Below are 25562 nucleotides of genomic sequence, written 5' to 3' on the forward strand. Positions count from 1 at the left end.
ACATGGCCTTGAAGACCATAATGCAAGTCGTTCTTGAAATGGTGGGCCTTCCACCCCTCATCATCAACCAAATATGGCACAAACCTTGATAGTGCCACAAAATGAGCTGCGTACTGTGCCACAGACATGTCTCCCTACACCAAGGTCTCGAACTCTAACGCTTGCTGCCGACGAATGTGGTCGGAGAAGTACTGCTGCTGGAATCAGTCTATGAAATCTTCCCATGTCTAGACGAAATCAGGCCCTGAAACACGGGTAACGGAGGTTCACCAGTGCTCGGCCTCACCCTGGAGAAGAATAATGCCAACCGGAGCCACTGTTGTGTCGTACATGCCATCATATCAAAAATCTTCTCTACCTCGGAGTGCCATCTCTCGGCTACTGTCGGATCTGGTTCGCCCTGGAAATGCGGGGGATCTAGCTATCTGAACTCTCGAAGAATGGCGCTCGGGCGCTCCTGCTCTGCTTGGGCTAGGAAAACAAAGGGGTGTCTGCCCTACCCTTGAAGGGCAGCCGTCACAGCCTGTAGCATCTACTGTAATTGGGAGGCACTCACGGGTACGGTCGGATCCGCACTGGTCTTAAGTGGAGGAACAACATCCTCAGGATGGGGAGCATGGATCTTTGGCGGTGGAGTGGGAGTTGTAGGTGGTAGAGCGGAAGCCTCAGGTGGTGGAGCGGGAGTCACTCGAGTCGCTCTCCTAGGCGGCATGTCCTATGGGAAAGAACAAGTGCGCCTATCAACCTTGAGAGCTCTCAAAGGCACATACGTTAAGGGTCGATAATAGAAAATCACTAAGTTATTCGAACTTGGGACCTAATTATCCTGAACTCATAGCAGATGTGTGATGTTATCCAGAGTTATTCCTAAATTATGCTCTGATACTAACTTCTGTCACACCCCAAACTCAGAAATTGGGCTCATAAAATTTCTGATCACCGAATTCGGTGCTGACAGCCTCCGTAGAACCCCATTCTCGGCTCTTAGCACCCATTTACTAGGTTCCGATCCTGGGATCCTACAAGGAGGATTTTCAATATCAATTTGATTCGTAATGAGCATAACTATAAGCATTACCCATGAACAATAACCACAAGAACACCATCACAAAAATCACTATGATAAAAAAACTTTAAGGTATAATGTATGTGAAGGGAAATACAAGATAATAATAACAAAAACTCCTGAAGCTCAATTACACGCTCCTACTACGACTAAGCTACGGCTGCGTCCTAGCATCACCTACACACATCAATCGTGCATAAGCTTATAAGAAGCTTAGAGGGTGGTGTAAGTGTGTGCGCAATGTGAGCATGCTCAGATTGCAATATCAGAGTAATGTGAAATCATACTGATGAGTCCATGAATGCAATCAGCCGTACCAAAGCTATACGATGCAATGTCATACGATGAATGCTATCGGCCACATCAATGTCATACGATGCAAGGAGTGAATGATATCGGCCATACCAAGGCCATGTGATGCGAGATGCAACTCAAGCATACCAGTCCTTATCTGAATCCACATATCAATGCGACTCATCACTAGAGCATCAAATATCAGTATAGTTCTCATGTTGGGCAATCACCAGGGTCTAGTACACTCTACGCCAGCTTGTCGCCCCTATTCGGGCGCACAACTGGGTAAGTGGAAGAGACCTCACTATCCGCCTGCCAATATCGGGCATGGCTCATCGATAACGAACCCATTGCTCAAGCTGGTCAAACTCAACCTAGATATTGCTCCCTCACTCATGTAACTAAGGTCACACCCCTTTCCAATTGACCACGACACAGTGGGAGATGTGGCCTACTGGTATACGGCCCTCATGCACTCATGTATCCACTCGGTCTCGACGTTGGAGTCATCCTCTGGTACTATCAGGTTTAGGGATTTTCACCCAGGGACATCTATGACGCCCCGATGCTAGTAACAGTATTTCCGGTGTCCGATCCTGTTATCCACAATATGCCTGTGGAGGCCACAGCCCTGATGTCGATAGGGCATACAGTAATCATGTCATACAAATACGAGGTGCATGAATTACATTATCAGTCATGCAGCAATCCTGCGCGTACCACGCACTCATGGGGGCAACTCCTCCTATCAGGGAGCCCCATAAATAATCTGCCCAAAGGCATATGCTATGATCAATCACTCCTTATATCAAGTATACATATGATACGTTTAAGCATGAATCATGGAGCTATACTAAGCATGTTATGTGGTGATGAACTCTATTCATAATGAAGATGGGCTTAGACAGCCTACACACTACAAGTGTGGACCTAACAATGGGCCCTAGGGAGAGTTACAATGCAGACATTTAACCATCATTGCTCTTACAATGTGGACGTCAAACCATCATTGCTCCCAAAGCATGGCCCGCCATAAACATCACTACATACATCATGGTGGAATCACACATCACAATGGGCCTCATACACATCACATTCGGCCTCACATACATCTTATTGGGCCTTACTCATGGTCCTTATATACATCACATTGGACCTTAACCCATGGGCCTAAAATACATCAAGTGGGCCGCATCACATGGGCCGCACCAATGGGCCTTATATACATCAATCAGGCTACATCAATGGGCCACACCAATGGGTCTCAAACACATCAAATGGACCACATCAACGGGCCACACCTATGGGCCTCAAATACATTAAATGGGCCGTATCTACGAGCCGCACCAATGGACCTCATAACATCAAATGGGCCGTATCAACGGGCCGCACCAATGAGCCTCGTATACATCAAGTGGGCTACATCAATGGGCCTTATATACATTATTATGGGCCTCACACATGGGCCACGTACACATCACATTGGGCCTCAGTCGTGGGTCACAATTACATCACAATGGGCCTCCTCACATGGACCTCAAAACACATCATAGTGGGCCTCAAACACAGGCCTCAAAACATACCACAATGGTCCTCATATCTGGGCCTCAAATACATCATAAAGGGGCCTCTCATATGGGCCCAACATACATTACATCAAGATGGGGCCCACACTTCAATTAGACATCATTTTAGAGCATTTCCAAGAATGCTTCCCATCAAAAGACCATCTGGACCATACCACAAATAACAATGGAGGTAACGATTTTCACCGTTTAAATTTGCTGGGCCCACAATTTTATTTTTAGTCCAACGTGATCATAAGGTCACAAAGACCTGGATTAAGAGGAAAAATAAATTTCATATTGATCCAAACTTCCGTGACCCCAAAAAGGGTTTTCAATTGTGGACATTCACTCTACACCATTTTTTTTTGCGGTGTGGTCCACCTGATCATCAGATCTGCTTCATTTATGTCCCAAGCCTTAAGATGAGCTTGCCAAATGGATGGACAATCTGGATGGAACACATCCATCATGGCGGGGCTGCTGGCTATCCAACAGATAGACGGCCCTGATATAACACATACTTAGTGGGGCCCACAGAATTTGCTAACGTCAATACCTCAGCGATATAGCTGGTGTGAGGTACACCAATCAATCCATCTAGCAGGTACATCCCATATGAGGCCCACCACGTACATATATATGTATATGCAATATATGTATGTATATTTATAATATAATATTATAAATCATCCAGCAAGTGGGTCCCACATGGGCCCACCACGTACAAATAGATATATATATATATATATATATTAAATGACCAGTGCCACCCCCTATTACATGCTAGGCGGGCCCCACCCCCACATGTATTGCACGTGTGGGATGGGCCCCACACGAGCCAATGGACAAATGGTTGGGATATAAAACATACATCATGTGGGACCCCAAAACTTGCTGACGTTATGCAACAGCTGGAGCTGACGTTATGCAGCAGGGTCCCTAAATAGATGGTCTGGATGAAATGACGGACGACATGGGATGAAACATATACATCACGTCGAGCTCCCACCTGTCCAGTCCATGGACAGTGTAGATGGTGGGACCCACAACACATACTGATGTCACAACAGTGAGACCCACAAAGCTTGGTGGTGTCAATACACTGGCTATATAACTGGTGTGAGGTACCCAGCCAATCCGTTTTCAAGGTGCGGTCCATCTCGTGGACGGCGTAGATCAAGTGGGCCGGGCCATACAATTATCATCATCATTAAGAATAAGAGAGAGAGAGAGAGAGCGGTGTAGTGGAGGGACCCCGCCACTATGGACCCCTCATATGATTACAATGCATAGATTAAATTGGGTCCCATCACAAGTGGGCCATTAAATTGAAAATCAACGATGGATCACCCACCTGTTGCAAATCTTCTTAGCTCCTTGGCTTCCTTAGCTCCTATGCTCAACCTTTGATGGTGGATGATGAAGATTGGATGGTGGAGATGAGAGATTGGGTGGTAGAGAAGTGGGCCACACTTGGCTCTCTCTTAGAAGGCTTGAACGTTGCTCTCTCTTGGGAGTTGCTTAGAATGAGAGAGAAATGAGAGAGAGAGAGAGGAGTGATGTAAGGAGAGAGGGATGGGTGTGTAAGAAGAGGGATGGGCTTAGTTGAATTTTGGGTGAGATAGGGATGGGTGGAGAGAGAGAGAGTTGACTTTAGGTAAGGTTGGGTAAGAGAGGGATGGTTGCTTATACTTGTAATAACGTTTGTACTTGACTTGATTGATTGATTGATTAATTGGATAGGTTGAAGAGATTCTCTCGGAATTCGCATGCGCGGCGTTTTTCTCGAAATGAACGCAGACCCACATCTTCTGGCTTAGGTATCGCATCAGCGCGCGAGATGCGGCGACAGGGTGGTCGCTAGGGTACAAGTTTCGAGTCGAGTCAACTCAAAATCACTGGATGCGACTTAGGGTTGCGTGTAAATGTCGATAAGTTGAAGGTTGCCGAAATTCAATGGGGAGGACCACAGAAGCCTACAGAACGGTATAGACTATGATACGGGCCTTACACAACCCTTTGCAGCTAAAGCACTAGGCCAAGACGAGCCCAGCCTAACAGCTTCCATAGAACCATAAAATGGGCCTGGTCATTCTAATGTTGGCCCAATTGGCCTTGTTTATGAGTTTTCCTTTCAGATCTCCACATGTTAGTGACTAAAGTCTCAGAAACACTATCTAACACTAGTTTTTAGGTTAGAAATAATCCTAGGAAATCAATCATACAATGTTAGACCGTTAGCTAACCGCGGAAATCCAAATCAAGAAAGGAGTTACGAACTACCAGGTGATGATTTTTCCCCTTAGGCTTTCCATTTCTAATTTAGCCAAACATAGAAATCATTAACTTATTATCACTAGTTCGAAATCCTAAATAATGGTCGTAGATTTCTAAATTTCTATTAATTGTCCTATCTCAATACTGGATTTATTATGTTCATGTTAAATGCTAGGCTAACATATTAGTTAGCAATTTATGAGTACTACACATATACAATGATCATTAACTTTCCATGCTTTAGTATTATATTGCTTGATAGATTGTATTTGATATCATGATGACACATTTAAAAATCCTACCACCATTATGAGATTCTATGCAGCTTCACGTATTGAATGATTGTGAGTCACCTTGATATTAAATTCATAGCATTTCACGTGGGAAATTCCATTGTTGCATGTGAACCACACTTGGGATGTAACTAAACAGATTGTGGAAAATAGGGCCCTTGATCTAGCTTTTGATCGAAGGGTTTATTTAACATCCCTAGGTGGAAAACCTCATGAGCCGAGGATGGTGGTTATGGGACACTATGCTCGTGCTGTCGGCCTATGCTGGGTGACGAGCCCCCTGTACTGACCATTGAGTTACTTAAAATGACTGATTGTAACTGGAATAATAATGGGTTGGCTAATCATACATTCATAGCATTTGGCGATGATGGGTGGCTAATTCTTTATGTTGTAGCACGTGCCCTTTTATAGGAGTATCGTTTCACTGGCTCCCAGACCACTGACTATTGACCCTTGGTCACTATATTATATGAGTTATTCTATGCTAGTGACATACGTATGAGATATGTACGATGATTTGACACTATGCTGTACGAGAAATGCTATGCTGGTGACCAGTCTTTTGCATGGGTGACTAGCTCAAGTCCGATTGGATGAACATCCCCAAGTTGATGTGCATTCATTCATCCATGCATTTTAATAAGATCGCATCCTGTTCGTTTTGTATATATCATTGCTTTTCTTTAAACTATGTTTGTTAAGGCAGCGGTGTGTAATCTTGAGGGGAATTCACACTGAGCCGGCCACTCATTCATCGAATATCCAACCATACAGAGTATACAGGTGTAGATGGAGCGGATGGTAGCACTAGCCTTGAGGGCGTGATGGTGGAGCCTGAAGACGAATATTATGAAGATGAGCCGCAACAAGAAGTGATTGATTACTTTGGGCTTAACCAGTAGTAGTAGCATTTCTTACGTTTGATTTGATACATTGATACTCTTAAAATTTTGTATTATGGCCCCCAGCTGAGTGGGCCAAATATTTGGATTTTATGATATTATCCATGCTTACTTATGCTATCGTACTCTGACTTTGATATTTCTACTAGTACTCTGATTTATTAACTCTCGGCTTTCTGGAACAAGTCTCGTACTCTGACTTTGATATTTCTACTAGTACTCTGATTTATTAACTCTCGGCTTTCTGGAACAAGTCTCGTACTCGGGTTTTGGAAACCGGGGCGTTACATCATTTCATTCACGTTTATGAGCACACACATTTGCATGCACTCTATGAACTATATTTTTGCAGAAATGACTATGTGCTCAGGGGGAGTGGTACAGATGCATGATCTCAGGGGGAGTAACAAGATTCAATGTGTCGACTCATATGATTTGTATTGTTTGAGATGTCGTAATATGTTGTATTGTTGTATAAGTGAGTTTTGTCACGAATTTGACAAAGGGGAGATTGTAAGTGCTTACACTTAAAGCACATTTTAGTTTGTCAAATTTCGTAGTCCGGTAACGATTGCAAGCTTGACTGAAGACAAGCTATCAACTCGATCAAGCATTTGGTAAGAAGACTCAACATCTCAAAGCAAGATCATTCATGGTTCAAAGTTTAGAACACTTCATATGAGTCAACCTACAAGTGGTATAAACCTAGTTTGACCATAGGTTAGGTGTATTTCACTCATGCATATTTAGAATCATATTTCATGTTAAATACACTCAAGTTAGGCCAACCCGACATATGGTTCGGCCAGCCTAACTATTTGGACCAACCCTACAAGATTCGGTCAAAAAGACAGATCTCAAAAGATCTTTTTACATGAAGTTCGGTCAGCCGAACTCGCCTTTGGCCAGCCCAAGGTGGCTTCAGTCAAGTTTCCAGCAATGGAACAAAAATCGAATTTTGGACCAATTAGGCCAGTCGAACTTGGGCTTGAGCCAACCGAAGTTTTGAAAGATTTCATCTCGCAATATCCGAGTTCTGTTAGAATGTAATATTTAAAGTTCAGCCAGCCAAAACGATTCTCAAGCCAACTGAACTACACAGATCCTTGGCTATAAATAGAGGCTTTCTCTTACTCTTTAAACAACGAAAATTCATAGTTTCATATTGTGTTGTAAAGAGAGATTCTTCAAGTCTCCTCAAGTTATTTGTGTTGTAATTCTTATTTTTTAACTTATTCTATTCTCCTTCTTAAAATTAGATTAAATTGTTTTTGATAGAGTAATTCATACTCTACTTTGAGAAAAGGGAGAATTGAATCTATAGCAATAGGGTTTCATTCATTTTATTGAAAATCTATTAGATTTCTTCATATCTTTTTAGGTTGAAATCATATAAAGACTTCATCAATATCACAAGAAAAAGATCGTTGCATTCAAGCTACATCTACGACTTCGACTCGCCAAATCGAAGATAAGTACTGTCTTTTAAATTATTTCAGTTTGGTTTTTTCTGAGATAGCCTGAAAATCTCAGTGGGTTTGTTTGTGGTGACCCCGTAAAATCACAAAGTGGGTTCGATTGTGATAGCCCGTAAAAATCGCAATAACTGTATAGGGTTGTTAAGGTGACCCTGAAAAAGCTTGAAATAGTGAAAGCCAAAATTGTGAGTGTAGTAATTTTGGGAGTGAAGTAGGTTGCATTGAGGCACCAAACCACTGTAACTCGTTTGTGCATTGTGGTGATTGGATATTATTATTTGTGTTATTATTGTGATTTATTTATTCATTGCAATAGTTTGATATTTTGATTTCAAAGATGTTGTGAAATAAGGTTGTCCTACCTGTTTAAGGTTGTCTTACGAACTATTTGATATCAAGAATTCAATACTTTACAAAATTATATTTAATTGATTTATTATTCCACATTGTATCGAAATATTTTGCATTGTCCTATTCACCCCCCCTCTAGGACATCTATAGCTCGTCCTTTCAAAAGTCACTAATTGGTTTTAGCTCTCAGTGTGGCCGACCATCCACTTATTAAAAGCCTCGATTTGAACTCGCGAGTATTCTGCCTAAACTCGCAAGTGTTCTGCATTGTGTTAAATCCCCCTTTGCATACCAACCATCTTGGATGACATAATCTTAAAAGGTTCAACTCGAGATATTGATGGTCTATCTGGATTTGGAGGAACATACATTAGACTAGGTGGTACATCTCCTTGCTTAGACACTTGTTGCACTTGCAACTCCTCCTCGTGAGTAGGAAGCTTGTTAACCACAACAGTGACTGTTTAAGTATTACAACCACCCCTTCAGTTCATAATTTCGAATGATTACTGTATCAGTAAATATACTTGAATCAACTAAATGTTATGACAACCAAGTAATTTGTAGTCCCACCGGGTGTGCTAAAAAATTTTGGTCGCTTGGTCTAGTTTTTTGTTGTGCGTGTGCTAGAATCGATTCAATGATTTGATCCAAACTAATCAACTTTAACCCTAAGTTCCAAAATAAGTAGATACATCCAATATGAATGTATATGACCAGATTATGAGAAGATCGGTCGCCTATTCAATCATTTGCAAAAGTTTATAACGATCAGGCGATAATTGAAGGGTGGGGTTCTTCCCCTGAAGATGGGTTACTTTATACCTTTCACAAGAAAGGATTTTCAGAATACCAGTGTAAATCAAACAAAAGGAAAACTCATAATCAATCATTAGGAGCAATTGCAAAAAATGCATATGTAGAAAGAACAACTTCATATTAGATAAAAAAAACAAATCTAGCGTATGAGCATAGACTTGGATTACAAGTAAAGTTTACCACTAAGAATTACTGTTACTCTTAGGATAAGCTGAGATAAAAGTAAATTGATATATTTGGTTTTGGTTTTTTTTTTTCTATCACATTACTCTACTATTTAGAGATTCCTGATATAGTTTATTCTTCCAAATCCTTCTTTCATTATTACAACGGTTACAACAGTCCAAAAGTCTTTCTATATTCTTTTCTTCTCTATATCCTTTTCTTAATACGGTTCTCTTTACAATGGTTTCATTTTTCTCCACCAAAGTTTTGTTGCTCTTGGTCACCTTTTATATCTTAAGTAGCTCGACCACACTTCTTGTATATCGACTATAACATTCCGTTGATCATCTACTTATGTGTAGAATTAGACTTATGCCCAGCTCTAAGCCCGCAAAAAGCGCTCCAAATCTTCGAAGATCTTTTTATCCATTTCCTATTTCACTCTAAGTACAATGCCACATGTCACCCTTATATTGGCTTTCTCTGACTAGGCAGAAATAGGATACAACACTATTTTAAGTGATTACACCTGCAAAAACATTATACATGGTAGAACACAATATTAATATACATGCATGACGCATTACCCATGGGGCGCACCATTGATGGGTATAATACATTGAATATACCTATCATGTGAATACCTTGATGCTTTCGTAACCACCCCTCCCCCATTCGACTCAATGAGCAGATGGACCTATTTTTTGTTGGACCCGTACAAGCGCATACTCCACTGTTTGTGGTGGGCAGGCCCGTTCTGCCAATCTCGTGAGTTGTTGGTGCTCAACCTTGAGGCCTGTGGGTTGACCACTGGAACATCTTACTATTTGGCCTTAAAATTAAATGGAATGGAGAGCCCAGCCCAAGCCTTAATTCCATAGGCGAGACCTGGGGTAATACGCACCACTTACATTTGTGGCGGGTGAGGGATAAGTTTCGGATATAAAGCCGTTACACTTGCCGTTTATATGTAATTGGAAGTTAACACACACGAGACTCTCCCTCTCTCAATGGCTTCAACTGTCTTTTCTCCTCCTTTTACAAGTCATCCCCTTACCGCAAAAATCTCATCATCTCCTTCACTCTCTCTATCTCCAACATACCTTCTATCCCCAAAATGTATTTCCATTTCTACCATCCAATTCCATCCAAGAAAATCCTCTTCTTCCTCTTTTATAAAAATAACAAAGCTCAGAAGCATAACCCCTTTCGGCCCACGCAGAGGAGTTGTTATCTGTTCTGCTGCTTCTTCAGCTTCTCTGCCATCAGCTCTCCTATTTGACTGTGATGGAGTGCTCGTTGACACTGAGAAGGACGGCCATCGCATTTCCTTCAATGACACTTTCGCTGAGGTACAATTATTAGTTTTTTTTCTTCTTCTTCTTTTTCTGTTGAAATGGGTTTTTATTTTTATTAGTTTCTCTTTTTCATTTCTTTGTTTTCCTTATAAAATGGGTTTGAATTCAATAGCTTTGTGTGGTGCTGATGCACCAGTTCGTCCCATGCACCGGTAAGGACAAGGGTATGATGATGAATAATTGTGTTTTGATTTATTTATTTATTATTTTTTTTTTTTCAAGTTTTGTTTTCCATATTAGTTCTATGGAATTGGATAATTTATCTGATTTGAGTTTTTGGTCCTTCTCATGTATCTTTTCCGCTTTGATTACAAGAAATTCCTTCTTAAAAAAAATAAATAATAATAATAATCTGTACCTGCTTGTGTGTGTGTGCAGGCACATGCATGTGCTGTTCTGCTAATCCTTTTTGTAAATTATTTGTCATTTGGTTTCGTTTCAAGGAGGCCTGATAACTTTGGATCTGTGAATCAGAACCGGAAAAATTTTAACTCCTTGTTTGGACTTTCAAGTAATTATACAATGCTCCCTATGAATTCCCCTCTTTTCCATGCAAGGCATCATTCCATGCAGGCGGGGCTCTCTCTTTCAGTGATCTAGACCATTTATCTATCTCGCTGGTGCTGCTCTGTGTGTGTCTTTACAATTGTCATTCTATCTTCTAGTAGTTGGCCTGCAGTGGAACGATAAGCTTGAAAATGTACCCAACAGTCCATATGCAATGGCAACAAGCCTCCTGATCTGATTGATAGGACTGGTCTGCTGATGAGATTTTGGGTCCATCTCCCATCCATGTGTGGTGAAGGGCTTGCCAGATCAATGACCTGGATCACTGAAAGGTGGGCCCCAACTACACAGTATGCTGCACTGAAAAACAAGGCCAAGAAATTGAGCTGGTCAATGTATAATACCTTGTTATGGATATTGTTCTTTTTCTCTCTTCTGAGAAATCTTTTATTGCGGTCTAAATGTTTTTTGTTGTTAGTTTTGCATCCTCACTAGTACCATGTCGATATGACATTTTCCTTTCAATGTGCTTTATCAATGAAATCATGTAGTTATGTTGAATGATTGAGCAGAGGGAATTAGGTGTTGTCTGGGACGTGGATTTGTATGGTGAGCTGCTCAAAATTGGGGGTGGAAAAGAGAGGTAAATCCCCCTTCCTGAATTTTCAATTTTCAATATATGCGCAATGCAGAAGTTTTAAAACTCTTGTTGAATAAGAGCATGGACTGAGTTTAACTCTCTAGAGAAAACTAGAATGTGGAATCTCTTTTTGAAGTTGAAGATTTTTAGGCATTTTAAGTTGGCTGATTTTTTTCCTTAGCGAAATTGAAATAATGATAGAAACCACAAGGTGAAGTTTGACAGCTTATTTTCAGAATGACAGCATATTTTAACAAGACAGGATGGCCAGACAAAGCTCCCCAGACTGATGAAGAAAGAAAAGAATTCATAGCTTCCCTTCACAAAAGGAAGACGGAATTGTTTATGGCCCTTATCGAGAAGAAGTTGCTGCCTCTTCGACCTGGCGTTGCAAGGTTAGTTACTTTCTTTTGTACCATGTCTTTATGCTCTGGCCGTGATCAATTAATGAAGGTCCCCTACTTGTATTGATAAATAGGAATTCTAGCATGAACAATTGATTAAAAAAAGAAAGGAAAAGAAAAGAAAAACTACCAAGATTACTATATTAGTGCACATCTGATCAGCTTACGTGCAAATCCAACCTTTTTATCAGGCCCTGAGGTAGCCATCATGTGTTGTGTCTAAGTCTTAATCCTAACTTCAAGATATGATCCCAATGTTAGTTATTATCCTGAATCTAATGTTAATCTAATCCTTGTATTCACTTTGGCTGAAGGATGCTGATTTATGTATCCAGTATCCTACATGACGAGGTTTTGAGTACTAACTCATTCACTTTTCTTTTCTTTTCTTTTTTTTCAAATCATCAGAAATCTGTATGCGCCCTGAGAAAATATTGCATCATAACCTTTTTATGTTCTACCATGGACCAATCTAAAATCCATCACAGGAATGATCAGAGGGTGGATTGTAATGGGTTCGAGAATGTACTCAATCGAACCTGTGGGAGAGGCAATCTCTGTTATGCACATAGTAAGAGATTCAATGATGGTTATGCACTTAAATTTGAACTCAAATTTGTAGGACACACATTCCTCAACTACACTTTAGTGAAGAGCTAACACCTGATCCTTGATTCACAAAGCTCGCCAAATGGTTTTGTTCTGTCACAAGTAAAGCATTTTCTAGTTTTGATGGCCTTATTCTGTCCAAGAGGAGAAAAGCTAATACGATGCCCTCTTCATAGAAATTCTATGAAGTTCCATTCTCACCATGCTTGACATGTATTGTGATATCAAACATTGATCTGGTGGGCCACCATCTGTATGGGCTATGGGCTATAGGCTATAGGTAAAAGGGCATGCCAATTGAAGCAGTCAGACCATCTTATTCTATTGACTTTTGCACGTTGCATATGGGACAGTTGCTCATATTTCAAGTTAACTGTGCTTCTTGTAGACTAGAAATTGGTTCTGCTGCAGTGTGGTCACTGTTGCTTTTCCGTCTATGGCTAACCCACGGGTGGCCTACCAAACCAATGGTACTGATCATTGTACACAAGCGTCACAAGTAAAGTAGAGATGTTTGCATGAGCACTTAATGGAACTCCTTTAAGTGGACATTTTGTAGCATTCCTTGTCTAAATATGATGGAAACAATTTCGCAACCTAGCCATCCTTTTCAAAATTTCAAATTCTACTTAAGAGTCAAATTGTCAACTTCAGATTGAACTAAATGATGAGTCGCATGAATAAAAAGAGAACATAAACCTCCATATATCTAGTGTTTGTAGTATCGGTACCTTATATGTATTGCTGGTTGGAGATACAGAAACATGTGTCTATATCACTGACATTATCACTAAAACCCGGAAATGTATTGCTGACTGAGGGAAACATTGGGAAAACATGGGGAAAATGGTGGAGTTTCTCAATGATACTTCGGGAGATGATAAAATACACATATTTGCATATTTAGGAATCAAATAATTACAAAAAAGATGCATACATAATAAAGGAAAACTTCAAAGCATGTAACACTTGGTGACACATTGGGGAAACGGGAAAATGGGGGAATTTTTCAATGATACTTCAGCAAATGTTAAAATACATATATTTGCATATTTAGGAATCAAATAATAGCAACAAAGATACATACATAATAAGTTTCCCTTTAATGGGGGCCTAAAAGCTTGTATTGCTGACTTAGGAAAACATTAGGGAAACGTGGGGAAAATGGTGGATCCATCCATCCATCCAATCATTCATGCATGCATGCATGCACATACATTCAAACACACATGCATGATCAATCTATCCATCCAACTGTCCTTGCATGCATACATACATACAATGACACACATACAAACACATGCATGATTCATCCAACCATCCATCCATGCATACATAAATCCATCCATCCTTGCATTCATGCATATATACACATACATGCATGCATTTCATCATACAACCATGCACCTATAAAAAAAATGAAATGAAAATTTTAACAAATAAAATTTTGGCAATATCAATACATTGGCGATATTAACGTTGGTGATTTTATCGATAATATTGCCGAAACATTGGCAATACAAGCAACGTGTAATATTTGCAATATATCATTGCTATCTGGAATTTCTGATACTACCGGTGTTATCAGTATCAACAAGCTATTTATATCGATAATATTGTTGATACTCGGAACAATGCATATATCCAATAGAAATTGTCAAGATGAAGTAAAAGGGTATGTTATTCTGTTAATCCATGATTATCCATCTAATAAAAGTTAAAAAGTTTTGATAAATATATCATTCTCTTAGTGTCATTTATTTTGAGTAAGCTGTATAAAATAAGAATTCTCATATATATCATTTAAGCTGGGAAAGCTGGGAAATACAAGAAATTTGCAACCTTGGCTTACACCATAGTTACCAAAAGACGTGGGAAATGATGCTATAAACCAATGCATAAGATATCTCATTTTGTACAACTGTAGTAGTTGTTTGGCAGCGTGAAACGAATCAAGGAATCATGAAGCTAGAAATGTTAGTATTTATGAGGGCAGTAACTAGTGTTTACACAAAATATGGGATGTCATGGTTGCATGCTGGTTTTTGTTATGAAGTTTTTCATTTTACAAGATACTTCCAGTTTCAAAACATCATGAAAATTAGTCATGTTGAGGTGAAACTTAAGGCCATACAGGAAGGTCTTCGTACTCATGCAATAGTACCCTAATTATTGAAATTTTATGCTAGGGTATCGTCAGTGGTGTTTTCAAAAAGAGGAGAAAGCCTTGGTGATAGTGTTCATTTTGTGAGACTCGTGCTTATCTCACTTAAACATTTTGTTATCTTTGGTTTTTAAGCAAAATCATGTAGGCCCAAGGCCCACCATGGGGCCTAAGAAGTGCTCAATTTTTGGGCTGTTTGTTATGGTGGGCTGATTTTAAAAAGATGGTGGGCTGATTTTAAAAAGATGATGGTTGATTCTTTGAAGATATAATTATTGCTTTTACTATTTTTAGGACTTACAATAGGGCCAAATCTTTGTAGGTTATTGCTATCTTAGATTTAGATTAATTTGAAATCTGTTAGATTGATTTCAAATCAATCTAATGGTTGGGGGTTCTGAATTAAAGATTCATAGGGATTTTAGGGTGTCTTTTAAGGACTATACAAAGGGTGGTAAAGGAGGTACGGCAATGTAATTTTTTCTAGCTTTGTGAGTTTTTTCTTGACTTTCTTTCTTTCTTTCTTATTATTTTTTCTTTCTTCTGCTTCTTCCTCTCTTTTTTTTTTCTTTTTTTTTTTTTTTTTTTTGGAATTTAAAGGATTTTAAGTGAAGAAGTTTCAATTTTAATAAAGTTGTTTCTCCCTCTTTACTCTAATATTCTTGTGGGTGTACTCTTCATCCATTTTTTGTTGTTCGGGTATTGAGATCTCATTGATTCAAGAATCAGATTGCATCACAAAGCAAATGTTTTCGCCTACCTGTTGGCTAAAGAGGGGAGAAAGTGGTTTTATGTATTGGGGACTTGGTCTTGTTATTGTAGTTCCTCCTTTTCCTTATGAAATGAAGTTCCTGATATTCGTAAAAATCAAGAAAATCTCTCTAGTTCTTGTTCAAAGATTCCATGTATTTGAGAGCACTCAGTATGGGCCATTGGTAGATCATATTTTCAAAGATTCAAGGTATGGGCCTTTGGCAGATAGCATTTTCTTGAAGCAAACCATGTCATACTTCATGTACCTTTGATAATTGAATTAATTAGATTAAGAATAGGCCAGGCTTCGGAATTAGAGCTTTACTTTATCAGTAGATCACTTCTACATTTAACAATCTTATTTGATGAATTTGTCATGTTGATTTTGTGTAGGTTGATTGATGAGGCTTTGGCAAAAGGAGTCAAAATTGCTGTATGCAGTACTTCAAATGAGAAGGCGGTATGCATAGTCGGCTCCTATTTTAATTTGTCACAATATGAACTTGTTCATAAAATAAGGTTAAACCATGTGTCAAATGGTTGCAACTATAGAAAACCCGTCTATTAGCCAAAAGTGGTTAAGTATAGTCAATAACATGTTAAGCAATCAGTTTGTTGATACAACATGATGAAAGGGAATTCTAGGCATAGGATTCATGCTATTGTGCCATGAATTTCTTTGTTTTTGAGTAAATGTGTTGATACAAAAATTGTATTTGATGAGTTGGGACTATATTTGTTTACTGTGAGGTAGTGTTGATTGCATTAGTGTTGGTGTTACTGCATTGGAAGTGGTATTAGCTGGATAGGGAGTAGTATTTTGACATCACTATTAACCATTAGGCGTTAGTTGTCTCATATAGCTATAGTTGGCGCCATGAATTGACCATGAGAGGCAATGGCGTCAAATAGTTGATTAGCCAATGAGGTGTGAAAGAGGGATGATTTATGATAGAGATCTCAAAATTACCAAAATGCATTGAAGGATTACTGTTGTCTTTGAGAGGTTATTAAGTATTATGAATCTTGTCTGTTCATGAATGTGGATGTTCACATGTTGTGCACCTAAAGAAAGTCAGGTTAAATGGCTTTTGTTAATTTTTAGGGTCGTTTACATTCCAAGCCGTGGTCTGGCATGATCCCTTAATTACATCTTTGGGGAAAACCCTTGATTAAAAGGTGAAGCGAAGGTGGAGTATCCTATGCTGTGGCCTTGGATGTTCCTGAGTCCTTTGGTTCTGTCTTCAGTGTGTCTGGAACCAAGATGGTCGTGATGGTCTTAGCATACATGAATGGTTGTCTAACAATGCCGTGGGGGCTTACATGTCGAGGATAGATGGAAGATGGCTCTCTAGCTCTCACCATTTGATGTAGGGATGAACGTGATGAGGTTGATCACCGTCTACCTCAAGGATAACTACTCTGAATCCACGGAGCTTCTTTGGACTCCTCACCACGAGGAAAAGAAATAAAAATAATTTTAAAATATATGAAAGAAACTTGTTGATTGATTGATTGATGAAATAGACGAGTCTACAACCCTTTACATAGGGATACTAAGACTAGGAAGAAGTTTAAGAATTAAACTATAACTAAAACTCCCTAAAATTCATAACTTACTATAAATAGTAAATTTTCTATTTATAGTAAGTGTCCTATGTGGCTTAACCACGTTATTCTCCTAATTTTTCTAAACACTTTTCATGTTGGGCGCAACTCCTAAAGCCCAACGGATGAAGAGTTATAATCAAACTAAAACTTACTATTTATAGTAAAAACGGAATTAAACATGGAATCGGCCATCGATATGATGGAATCTCGAAAATTTGGCATGGGCAACCCTGTTACTGGGTTGGTTGGCTAAAGTAGCTCGTCCTACCCCAAAATCATATATGGTACGTCGAGTAACTCATTCCGGTTTGTGAGATATGCCTGTTTTAAGGTTCTAACGGTCTTAATGACTTCTGCCTCTGATCGGGCCTTCTCTAATCTATCTTGGACATGAAAGTGTCCACGACTCGCTCTACATCAGTCCCCTCTACTTCAAAAGAACTCGTCCTCGAGTTCTCATGCTACTTCGGTTTATAATACTCGGCCTGGTGCGCCATAACGATACCCGGATCAAAAGTTATGATCAATTTACAGTCCACCTTCTTTTGGTCCAACCATGCTAGGAATGTATCTGTGACAAGTTCTACATCAGATCCCTCAACTTGAAAAAAAACTTGTCCTCGAGTTACTCAAGGAGCTTGGCTTATGATTCTGAGATAACTTCTGACGCCGATGTTTATTAGCCATTTTCTTGTACTTAGCATTAGGCTCTTGAGCTGACACAATACATGTACTCATGCTTTCCATGACTTGACTAGTATCGATCAGATCCTTCACTCCTGCCTTTAAGATCTGACATTCTTTCTGACTTACCTTACAGTAAGGGCGGTTGGGCAAGCTAGCCCTAGGGACAACACCTATGTAATATTGGATGTCCCTGATGGGGGACAATCCATCGAGTAAATCTTCGAGACAGACTTCTTTAAATTTGTTCAGGAAAGGCCTTAAACATAGAGGAATGTCTAAGGGTTTCGATTCCTCGCCCTTTACCACTACGGCGAATACCTCGCCGGCTTCCTCGGATTCCTCCACGAAACCTCAAATGGTCAAGAGGGAGCTCCCCTCCACTCTAGAAGCTTCAGGGTGTTTCTCTGGTGCCATAGGGGTAAGGATTATCTTTCGATCGTTCTTAACAAAAACGTAAACATTGTCTCGTCCTCGGCGGGTCGCATCACGGACTGACTGCCATGGTCGATCGAGTAACATATGTCATGCTTCCATATCTACCACATCACAAAGTATCTGATCTTTATAAATTTTACCAATTAAAAATGAGACAGTGCATTGTTTAGTTACCTTGGTCTCGTTCACCCTTTTAATCCAGCCAATTGAGTAAGGGGAAAGATGTTTTGTCGTAGGTAGTTGCAACTTGTCCACCATCACTTTCGAGACGATGTTCTCACTACTACCACTGTCTATGATCACATCACAGACCTTGCCATTGACGATGGACCGCGTGCGGAATATATTATGTCGCTATGGATGTAATTCTTTCCATTGGGTGTACAGTAATGATGCAGGACATAGAAAATTAAATATGACATGCAAGATTTCAGGCTTAGATCCTACCAATTCAGAAACAACATACAAATTCCACGTCCCACATGAAAATCCAAACATACAATTAAAAAGGGGAATCTATGGGGGTCCAAGCCGACACAGGCTAGGACTGGACCAATAAAAATTATAAACCAAACGATGTCAAAGGGAAATAAAATCAACTACTCGTGCATAAAAATCAGTCCCTAATCCAAGGGATTCCCTAATTTCAATTCAAGGAACCCTAAGGTGATAAAAAGCGACAAATCAATTAGGGATCATGTAATCTAGCGTTAAGATTCATGAAAAACGGCTATGAGAGGATAAAAGAGGATAAAAACCTGAGCCAAAAGATGATCCCGCGTGTGGACAACAACAATGGCCCAGACGGATGTGCGTGTGATCCCGGCCGCACGTGTGTGGGGCCCACTACTCAGAAAAAGGCCACCTTGGCCTTGGTCGGCCAGGGATGGACTCCAAAACCCCCAAATCTCAGCTCGATCCAATGTACGGTTTGTGCGTGGTGCTCCGCCGAAGTTTCATCTCGCTTGCGTGCCAAAATCTGGAAACCTGCTGTAATGAAGAAACCTGATGCAATAAAAGGACAAATTCGAAATACAGATAGTGGGGGAAGATGGAAAAAAAGATGATGGAAGATAGGGGTGAATTGTGATCGATGTGGCTTCACACCACGGTAGTTAGCCCTTCGAAAAGGGAGGGCTTCGCACCCACTTTTGAATTCTTCCACAACTCAAGAAGAGAGCAGAAAAATAAAACAGGAATTTTTTATTAACTTCAATGAATGAAAAGAACTACAAGGGGTGCCTATTTATAGGGAGAACCCTATACCCAAAAACTCGCGCCATGTGCGACACTTATTACTTAGCGATGAAGTAAACTAAAATAAAAACCAAACAAGGAAATCTAAAGCGTTCACGATGTTCTAAATAATAACAATAAGCAAAACTTAAAATATAAAACCAATCCGACGAGTGGGCCACGATCATGAGATCCCATGGTGGGCTTTTCTTGACTATCGGGCCACTTGTCTGAACCAAAACTTGACTTCTAGCTAGGAGGCCCTCCCTGGATGTCGTCATCGAGCCAGATCGATGGTGGGGTCTTCCTTCTACGTACGTACGTGCGTAAGGGGGGCGGCATAAGTGCGCCTGTGCGTGTGATGTCCCCATCAAGTAATCGCCTCACGACTAGAGATTCGCCACGATCCTCTCCCATCCATTCTTCGCCATGTGCTCCTTCCTCATTGGCTTGTTCATCTTCATCAAAGCTAGGGTCTTCTTCTGCGGGCTCACCTTCAATGTCCCCTTTATTAATGGTCAAGTGGGTTTTGCGGCGTTAAAGCCTAGTTAGGCCACTCCCACTGGTTGCAGAAGGTTGAGGATGTCCTGCTAATACTTCTTTTCCTTGTGTCAGTTCTGAATCCTGAGTGGGGCCTGTCATGGGGGGCCGAGTTGAATAGGAACTCTTGTAAGATGTGTTTCTGCCCTACCTGCCAACTGAACTACTTCATCCATGGTCCTGACTGGGTGCATTTGAACTCGGTCCTGAATCGCCCATCGTAACTCTCCTATAAATCGTGATACCTTTTGTGATTCTGTTTCTAACAGATTGTTTCGTGTTGCCAACTGCTGGAATTCTTCATTGTAATCTGTGATGGTTTGATTCCTTTGTCAGCAATTTTAGTATCACTAGAACAATACCTGCTCGTAATCACTAGGGAGGAACTGTGATTGAAGAAGGCGTCTCATCTATGACCATGATGAGATGGGTGCCTTGTTCTGTCGGGCACATGAGAGTTGTAATTGCTCCCACCATGTAGAAGCACCAAAAAAAATTTGAAGGCTACCAACTTCACCTTTTTATGCTCTGGCACATCCATGTAATCGAAATATCGTTCTACTTCAGTAAGCCAGTCGAAGAAATCTTCTATACATAATAATCCATTAAAATTAGGAAGTTCGGCCTTACCTTGATAGTCTCTTTCCATACGATCTAGACGATCTCCTTCATGGACTGGTCGTCGGGCAAAGCCGTCATCGAGGTCCTCGTCGCTAGAACTTGCATTATCTGGTATAGCCCTATGATTACCACTAGTCGTGCTATATGGAAATCGGGGTTGTGCCGTATAGCAACCACGGGTGGTTGAGCATAACATAGGGCTCAAGGTGGAATTAGCACATCCGCAATACAGTTGAGGGTTGCCTGCAGCCCTTGCATAGTCCACTGACTCTCTCCCGGTGGAAAGGTTCCATTCTTTCCGAAAGATAACGAATTCCTGGATCACCGTCTACGGGATTTTGGTTCATACCTTCGTTGTTTGTCATCGGCCCGAGGGGAGTCCTCGCTCTGATACCAATTGACGCAGGGATGAATGTGATGAGGTCGATCACCGTCTTCCTCAAGGATAACTACTTCGAATCCATGGAGCTTCTCTGCACTTACAGAGACTTCTCGAATCCACGAGGAAAAGAAGTAGAAATAATTTTAAAATATATGAAAGAAACTTGTTGATTGATTGATTGATGAAATAAACGAGTCTACAACCCTTTAAATAGGGATACCAAGACTAGGAAGAAGTTTAAGAATTAAACTATAACTAAAACTCCCTAAAATTCGTAACTTACTATAAATAGTAAATTTTCTATTTATAGCAAGTGTCCTATGTGGCTTAACCAAGTTATTCTCCTAATTTTTCTAAACACTTTTCATGTTGGGCGCAACTCGTAAAGCCTAACGGATGAAGAGTTATAATCAAACTAAAACTTTTTATTTATAATAAAAACAGAATTAAACATGGAATTCGGCTGTCGATATGATGGAATCTCGCAAATTCGACGTGGGAAACCCGACGTAGCCGGGTTGGTTGGCTAAAGTAGCTCGTCCTACCCAAAATCAAATATGGTACGTTGAGTAACTCATTCCGATTTGCGAGATATGCTTGTTTTAAGGTTCTGATGGTCTTGATGACTTCTGCCTCTAATCGGGCCATCTCTAATCCATCTTGGACATGAAAGTATTTGCGACCCGCTCCACATCACCATGGGATGATGAGACCCTCTACGCTTGGTACCGGGCTTACTGGGACGGTATGCACCTGATTCGGGTCATGACTCTACAAGAGGCCTATTGTAGGTTGTATTCACCCCAACAGTTTCGTAGGCTAAAGGAGAACTTTGTGCTATGTGCAGACATTGTTGGTGGGTATGTGCTTGGTCGTAGAGCTCTATTCAATAGCGCATGATGCTTAGCATCAAGCCTTGGTATGTGAAGCTTCGACCTATGGAACAAAGCCTCTCCCTTTATCGGGGTCCTAACGCATGGTGTAGGTTCTCCCCAATGAAAGGGGTGGAAGGTTCAAGTATATGAGGCTCACGTTATGAGCATTAGTGTTCGAAGGTTCCGAGGGTGAATCTTGTTAAGTCCTTTCTTCTCCCTTTCTCTCGTCAACAATTCGAAAAGTTTAAAAAATCTAGAAAGGTCTCTAAGAGTCTCCAAAAAGTCTTTGTCAATGAGAGACCTGGGGATATTTATAAGCTTAAGGGTTTGATATTCTTGGCATCGCTCTTCGCGCTTGCTTCAGAATCTTGGCGCGGAGGTCTCTATGCTAGGCACAGAGGTTGTTATGCATGGCACATGGTCTTCTTTTGATTTTCCGCTTCCTCGATGTGATGATGTTATCATTTGACGCAGTGCTGGTCGAGCGGCTTTGGTGCAACGCAATTGTGTCATTGGATGCATGGGGCCTCTTTTTGGCTAAGTATCAAAGTTCATGTGTTGACAGATGCCCCACCAGCTTGATGTGACAAAGTGCTTTTAGCACCTCTAGGATGTTGGAGTGTTAGGCGTGTGTCTAGTGTCAGCCGTCGTTTCATATTCCAATCGCCGATTGTAAATACTGGTTCATATGTTCCTTTTTTTCGTACCCACTTTTCTTCTTCAGGGCTTGGTGCCTACAGCTTAGGCACAAGAAATAGCGAGGCCATTTGAGCAAGTATGCTCATTGCAATGAAGGCTCATCCTTCCTGAATTTAGCTTAGGCCTTAGTGTCAGGGCCTTGGCTCTTTAGTGCTAGCACTGGGGGAGGAAGGTTGGTTAGTTGTGCGAGGGCCTTGGCTCTTTGGCATTGGTGCTAGGGAAGGAAGGTTGGTAGTTTTTGGCATTGGCAGAGACACAAGTAGTGGTGCAGGTGACTGCACGAGATATGGCATAGGTGGCGCTGCAGGATGTGGCGCGAGAGATGGTGTTGGAGCTTGGAAGAGTTGCGAGCTGCTCACAGTCTGGTGCTCCGAGAGAGAAAGGCACAGAAGGCTTTGGATGCTGGTCCCTTCTGTGTGCGGAGGACCTTGGGTGCAGGTCCCATCTAGGCATAGAGTAGCACTAGTGGGGTTGTTTGAAACTCTGCATGAGGAGTCGCTGGCTTGGGCGACTTGTTTGGAGGCAATGGCACAAGCTCGTGGGCTCACTTTGGCAGAAGTTGTTGTTGCGGTGCAAGTCCCGAGATTCAAAGAGAAGCTATGATCTGACTTAATGTAGGCTTCTTTCTCAAGAAGCGTTGCTCAATGTGGGTTGCTTCCTTATACCCACGTGGGGGCAACACTTCCTCTCAAGATCGATTGTCGGGTCTTTAACTTTCCCCATTAGAGAATAGTTAAAGACTCGATAGGTTTGTCGAAGAGGATGCTTTCCAATTTGGGTGTTGGGTTTCCCTTGGTGCGACGCTTCTGGGCTATCACACTGTGATTTGTGGAAGTGGTGCTAACGGTCCCGCGGTAGAGTTTCTTGAACTCTCTCTCCCTTGTCTACCATGGGATTATTGCTTCAACACACTTGCTTCCGCATGGGCTCTTCAAGCCTGTCGTTAGAGTGGTTTCTTCAAGCTATCAAAGCTGATCACTTTGTAATGACCTAATGTAATGGGAAAAGGTCTTTGGAATGAAAATAATTTTATCTTCCTTTATTTGCTTCTTTCTTCTCTTGTTTGCTTGTACTTTAGCGTAGCCATGTTTGTCGCAATGATTGTTGAGTGCATAACAGTGTATGTTTCCCATGCGGCGACCTTGATCGTAACTGTGCAACCTTAACTGTTTGGGGGTGACGCTTGGTCACTATATGTTGCCGAGTACAATTCTCGATTGTGGCAATATGGTATGCCTTGGCTCTTGAGTCTTTTGATGTTGGATATGTGACCTTGGTCGTAGATCTTATCATAGCCCAGATGCAGGAGTGCGTCCAAACTCAAGTCGAGATTTACATCGAAAAGCATGAAAGATCTTCACATCTTTGGGATTTTTTGTGCACATGCAAGTTTGCTTGTAAGCATTCATTGGGGTTGCTTAGCTGAGTCCTTGAGCTGTAAAGCTATATGCCCCCTCCCCTCGCATCCGATGGCCTCATGTTTGGCGGTTATCGAAAACGACGCTGGGGATAGATGGATCTGCCCATGAAATGCAATTTATCCTTGTGCAAGAGCATTGGTGTTGGGCTTGTTAGGCTTTTCTAGCATGTTTGTGCCTCTTCTTTACTTGACTCGCCAGCGACTATAGGAGAGTCTATCCACTAGGCACTTGGCTAGGGTTAGACCACTAGGGAGTGTGCTAGCAATTCGAGGATGTTGCAACGATCTTAGGCTCTTGTCGGGATTTGTAGCGTGATTCCTCCATTGGGGGTAGTGAGAGTTTCCATGGAGGCTAAGCGACGACTGCTGTTTTGTTGTAGTTTAGGCTCTTGCATAGCCTTGGAGCGAGTAGTTTAGGCCCGTAAATCACTGGAGCATGCAATTTATTCTCGTATATTGCTGGAGTACACCATAGTTTAGGCTTGTAAGCTATTAAAGCATTGTGAATGCTGGTGATCGGGCCGTTTGATGGCCGCGTGATGGTCTAGAGTGTTGACATAGTTTAAGGATTATGTATAGCTTCAAAGCGATGTTGTAGCAATTTAAGCTCGGACGTAGCTTTGGAGTGATGCTGCTTACATATATTATATTTTGAGGAACCATCTATTGATGGGGAGGCTGACTCAGGAATCCGGAGATTTGCCAAATCGAGGTAGTGTTTGACTTTGCCATGATGCAGATCATGATGGGTTCTGCCCCCAAACCCCTTGTATTAGTCTAACTCTGTATAATGGACATTCCATCTCGGCCATTGACTTCTAATGAAACTTGGATTCTCGTGTCTTAGTTTAGACAAGTGAGCTTGCTGCAGTCAATTCCCATTTTCTCCATCATGTGCTTGTTGGTTGGTTTCTAGCACTCATGTTTAGAGGGATCAAGCTCGCCCTAGAGGATGCGATCATCATTTGCAAGAGGCGGTATGTGATTCTTGTAGAATTTGACAAGCCTTTGATTGTACAACTTTGGAGGTCTGTAGAAGGTCTGAGCCATTTCTTGAAATGGCTCAGACCCTTTGAGCTTAGGAAACTAGATTGTGAAGTCCGTCTTTAAAGCTTTTAAAGTCTTAGGCGATGCTAAAGTTAGTGGAGGTTGTCCTAGTTATTGCAGATGCTACGGTACAAAGTGAAACTTCTTCTTCACCCACTCAAACTTTTGGCTGATATTCATTTTCATAGAAGAATATGGAAGATCGTGAACCTTGGTCTTGCTTGCGTCTTCCGTGACCTTAGAACTATCGAGTTTGTCAGTCTTGTTTTTGTTAATAATGACTTCAGTTCTAGTCTTTGCTACGCCGGAGGATTTAGTTGTTTTGGCACCGTCCTCTTTAGTAGAAGCATACTCGTTG

At 41.1% G+C, this 25562-nt stretch overlaps 1 protein-coding gene across 2 annotated transcripts in view; it reads left to right on the forward strand.

Moving 5' to 3' along the window:
* The first annotated feature begins 10173 nt into the window (after window positions 1–10173).
* LOC131239924 (CBBY-like protein) overlaps window positions 10174–25562 on the forward strand; it is a 36394-nt gene continuing 21005 nt past the window's right edge. The window contains exons 1-4 of one of the 2 annotated variants that reach the window (XM_058237858.1): window positions 10174–10568; window positions 11654–11724; window positions 11958–12116; window positions 16045–16111. In XM_058237858.1, coding sequence (XP_058093841.1) covers window positions 10227–10568; window positions 11654–11724; window positions 11958–12116; window positions 16045–16111 — 639 coding nt within the window. In that variant the 5' untranslated portion in view covers window positions 10174–10226. Of the gene's footprint in view, window positions 10569–11632; window positions 11725–11957; window positions 12117–16044; window positions 16112–25562 lie in introns of both variants that reach the window. The other variant, XM_058237859.1, reaches the window with a different exon arrangement.

Source organism: Magnolia sinica, chromosome 3 (genome assembly GCF_029962835.1).
Source record: "Magnolia sinica isolate HGM2019 chromosome 3, MsV1, whole genome shotgun sequence".
Taxonomy (NCBI): domain Eukaryota; kingdom Viridiplantae; phylum Streptophyta; class Magnoliopsida; order Magnoliales; family Magnoliaceae; genus Magnolia; species Magnolia sinica.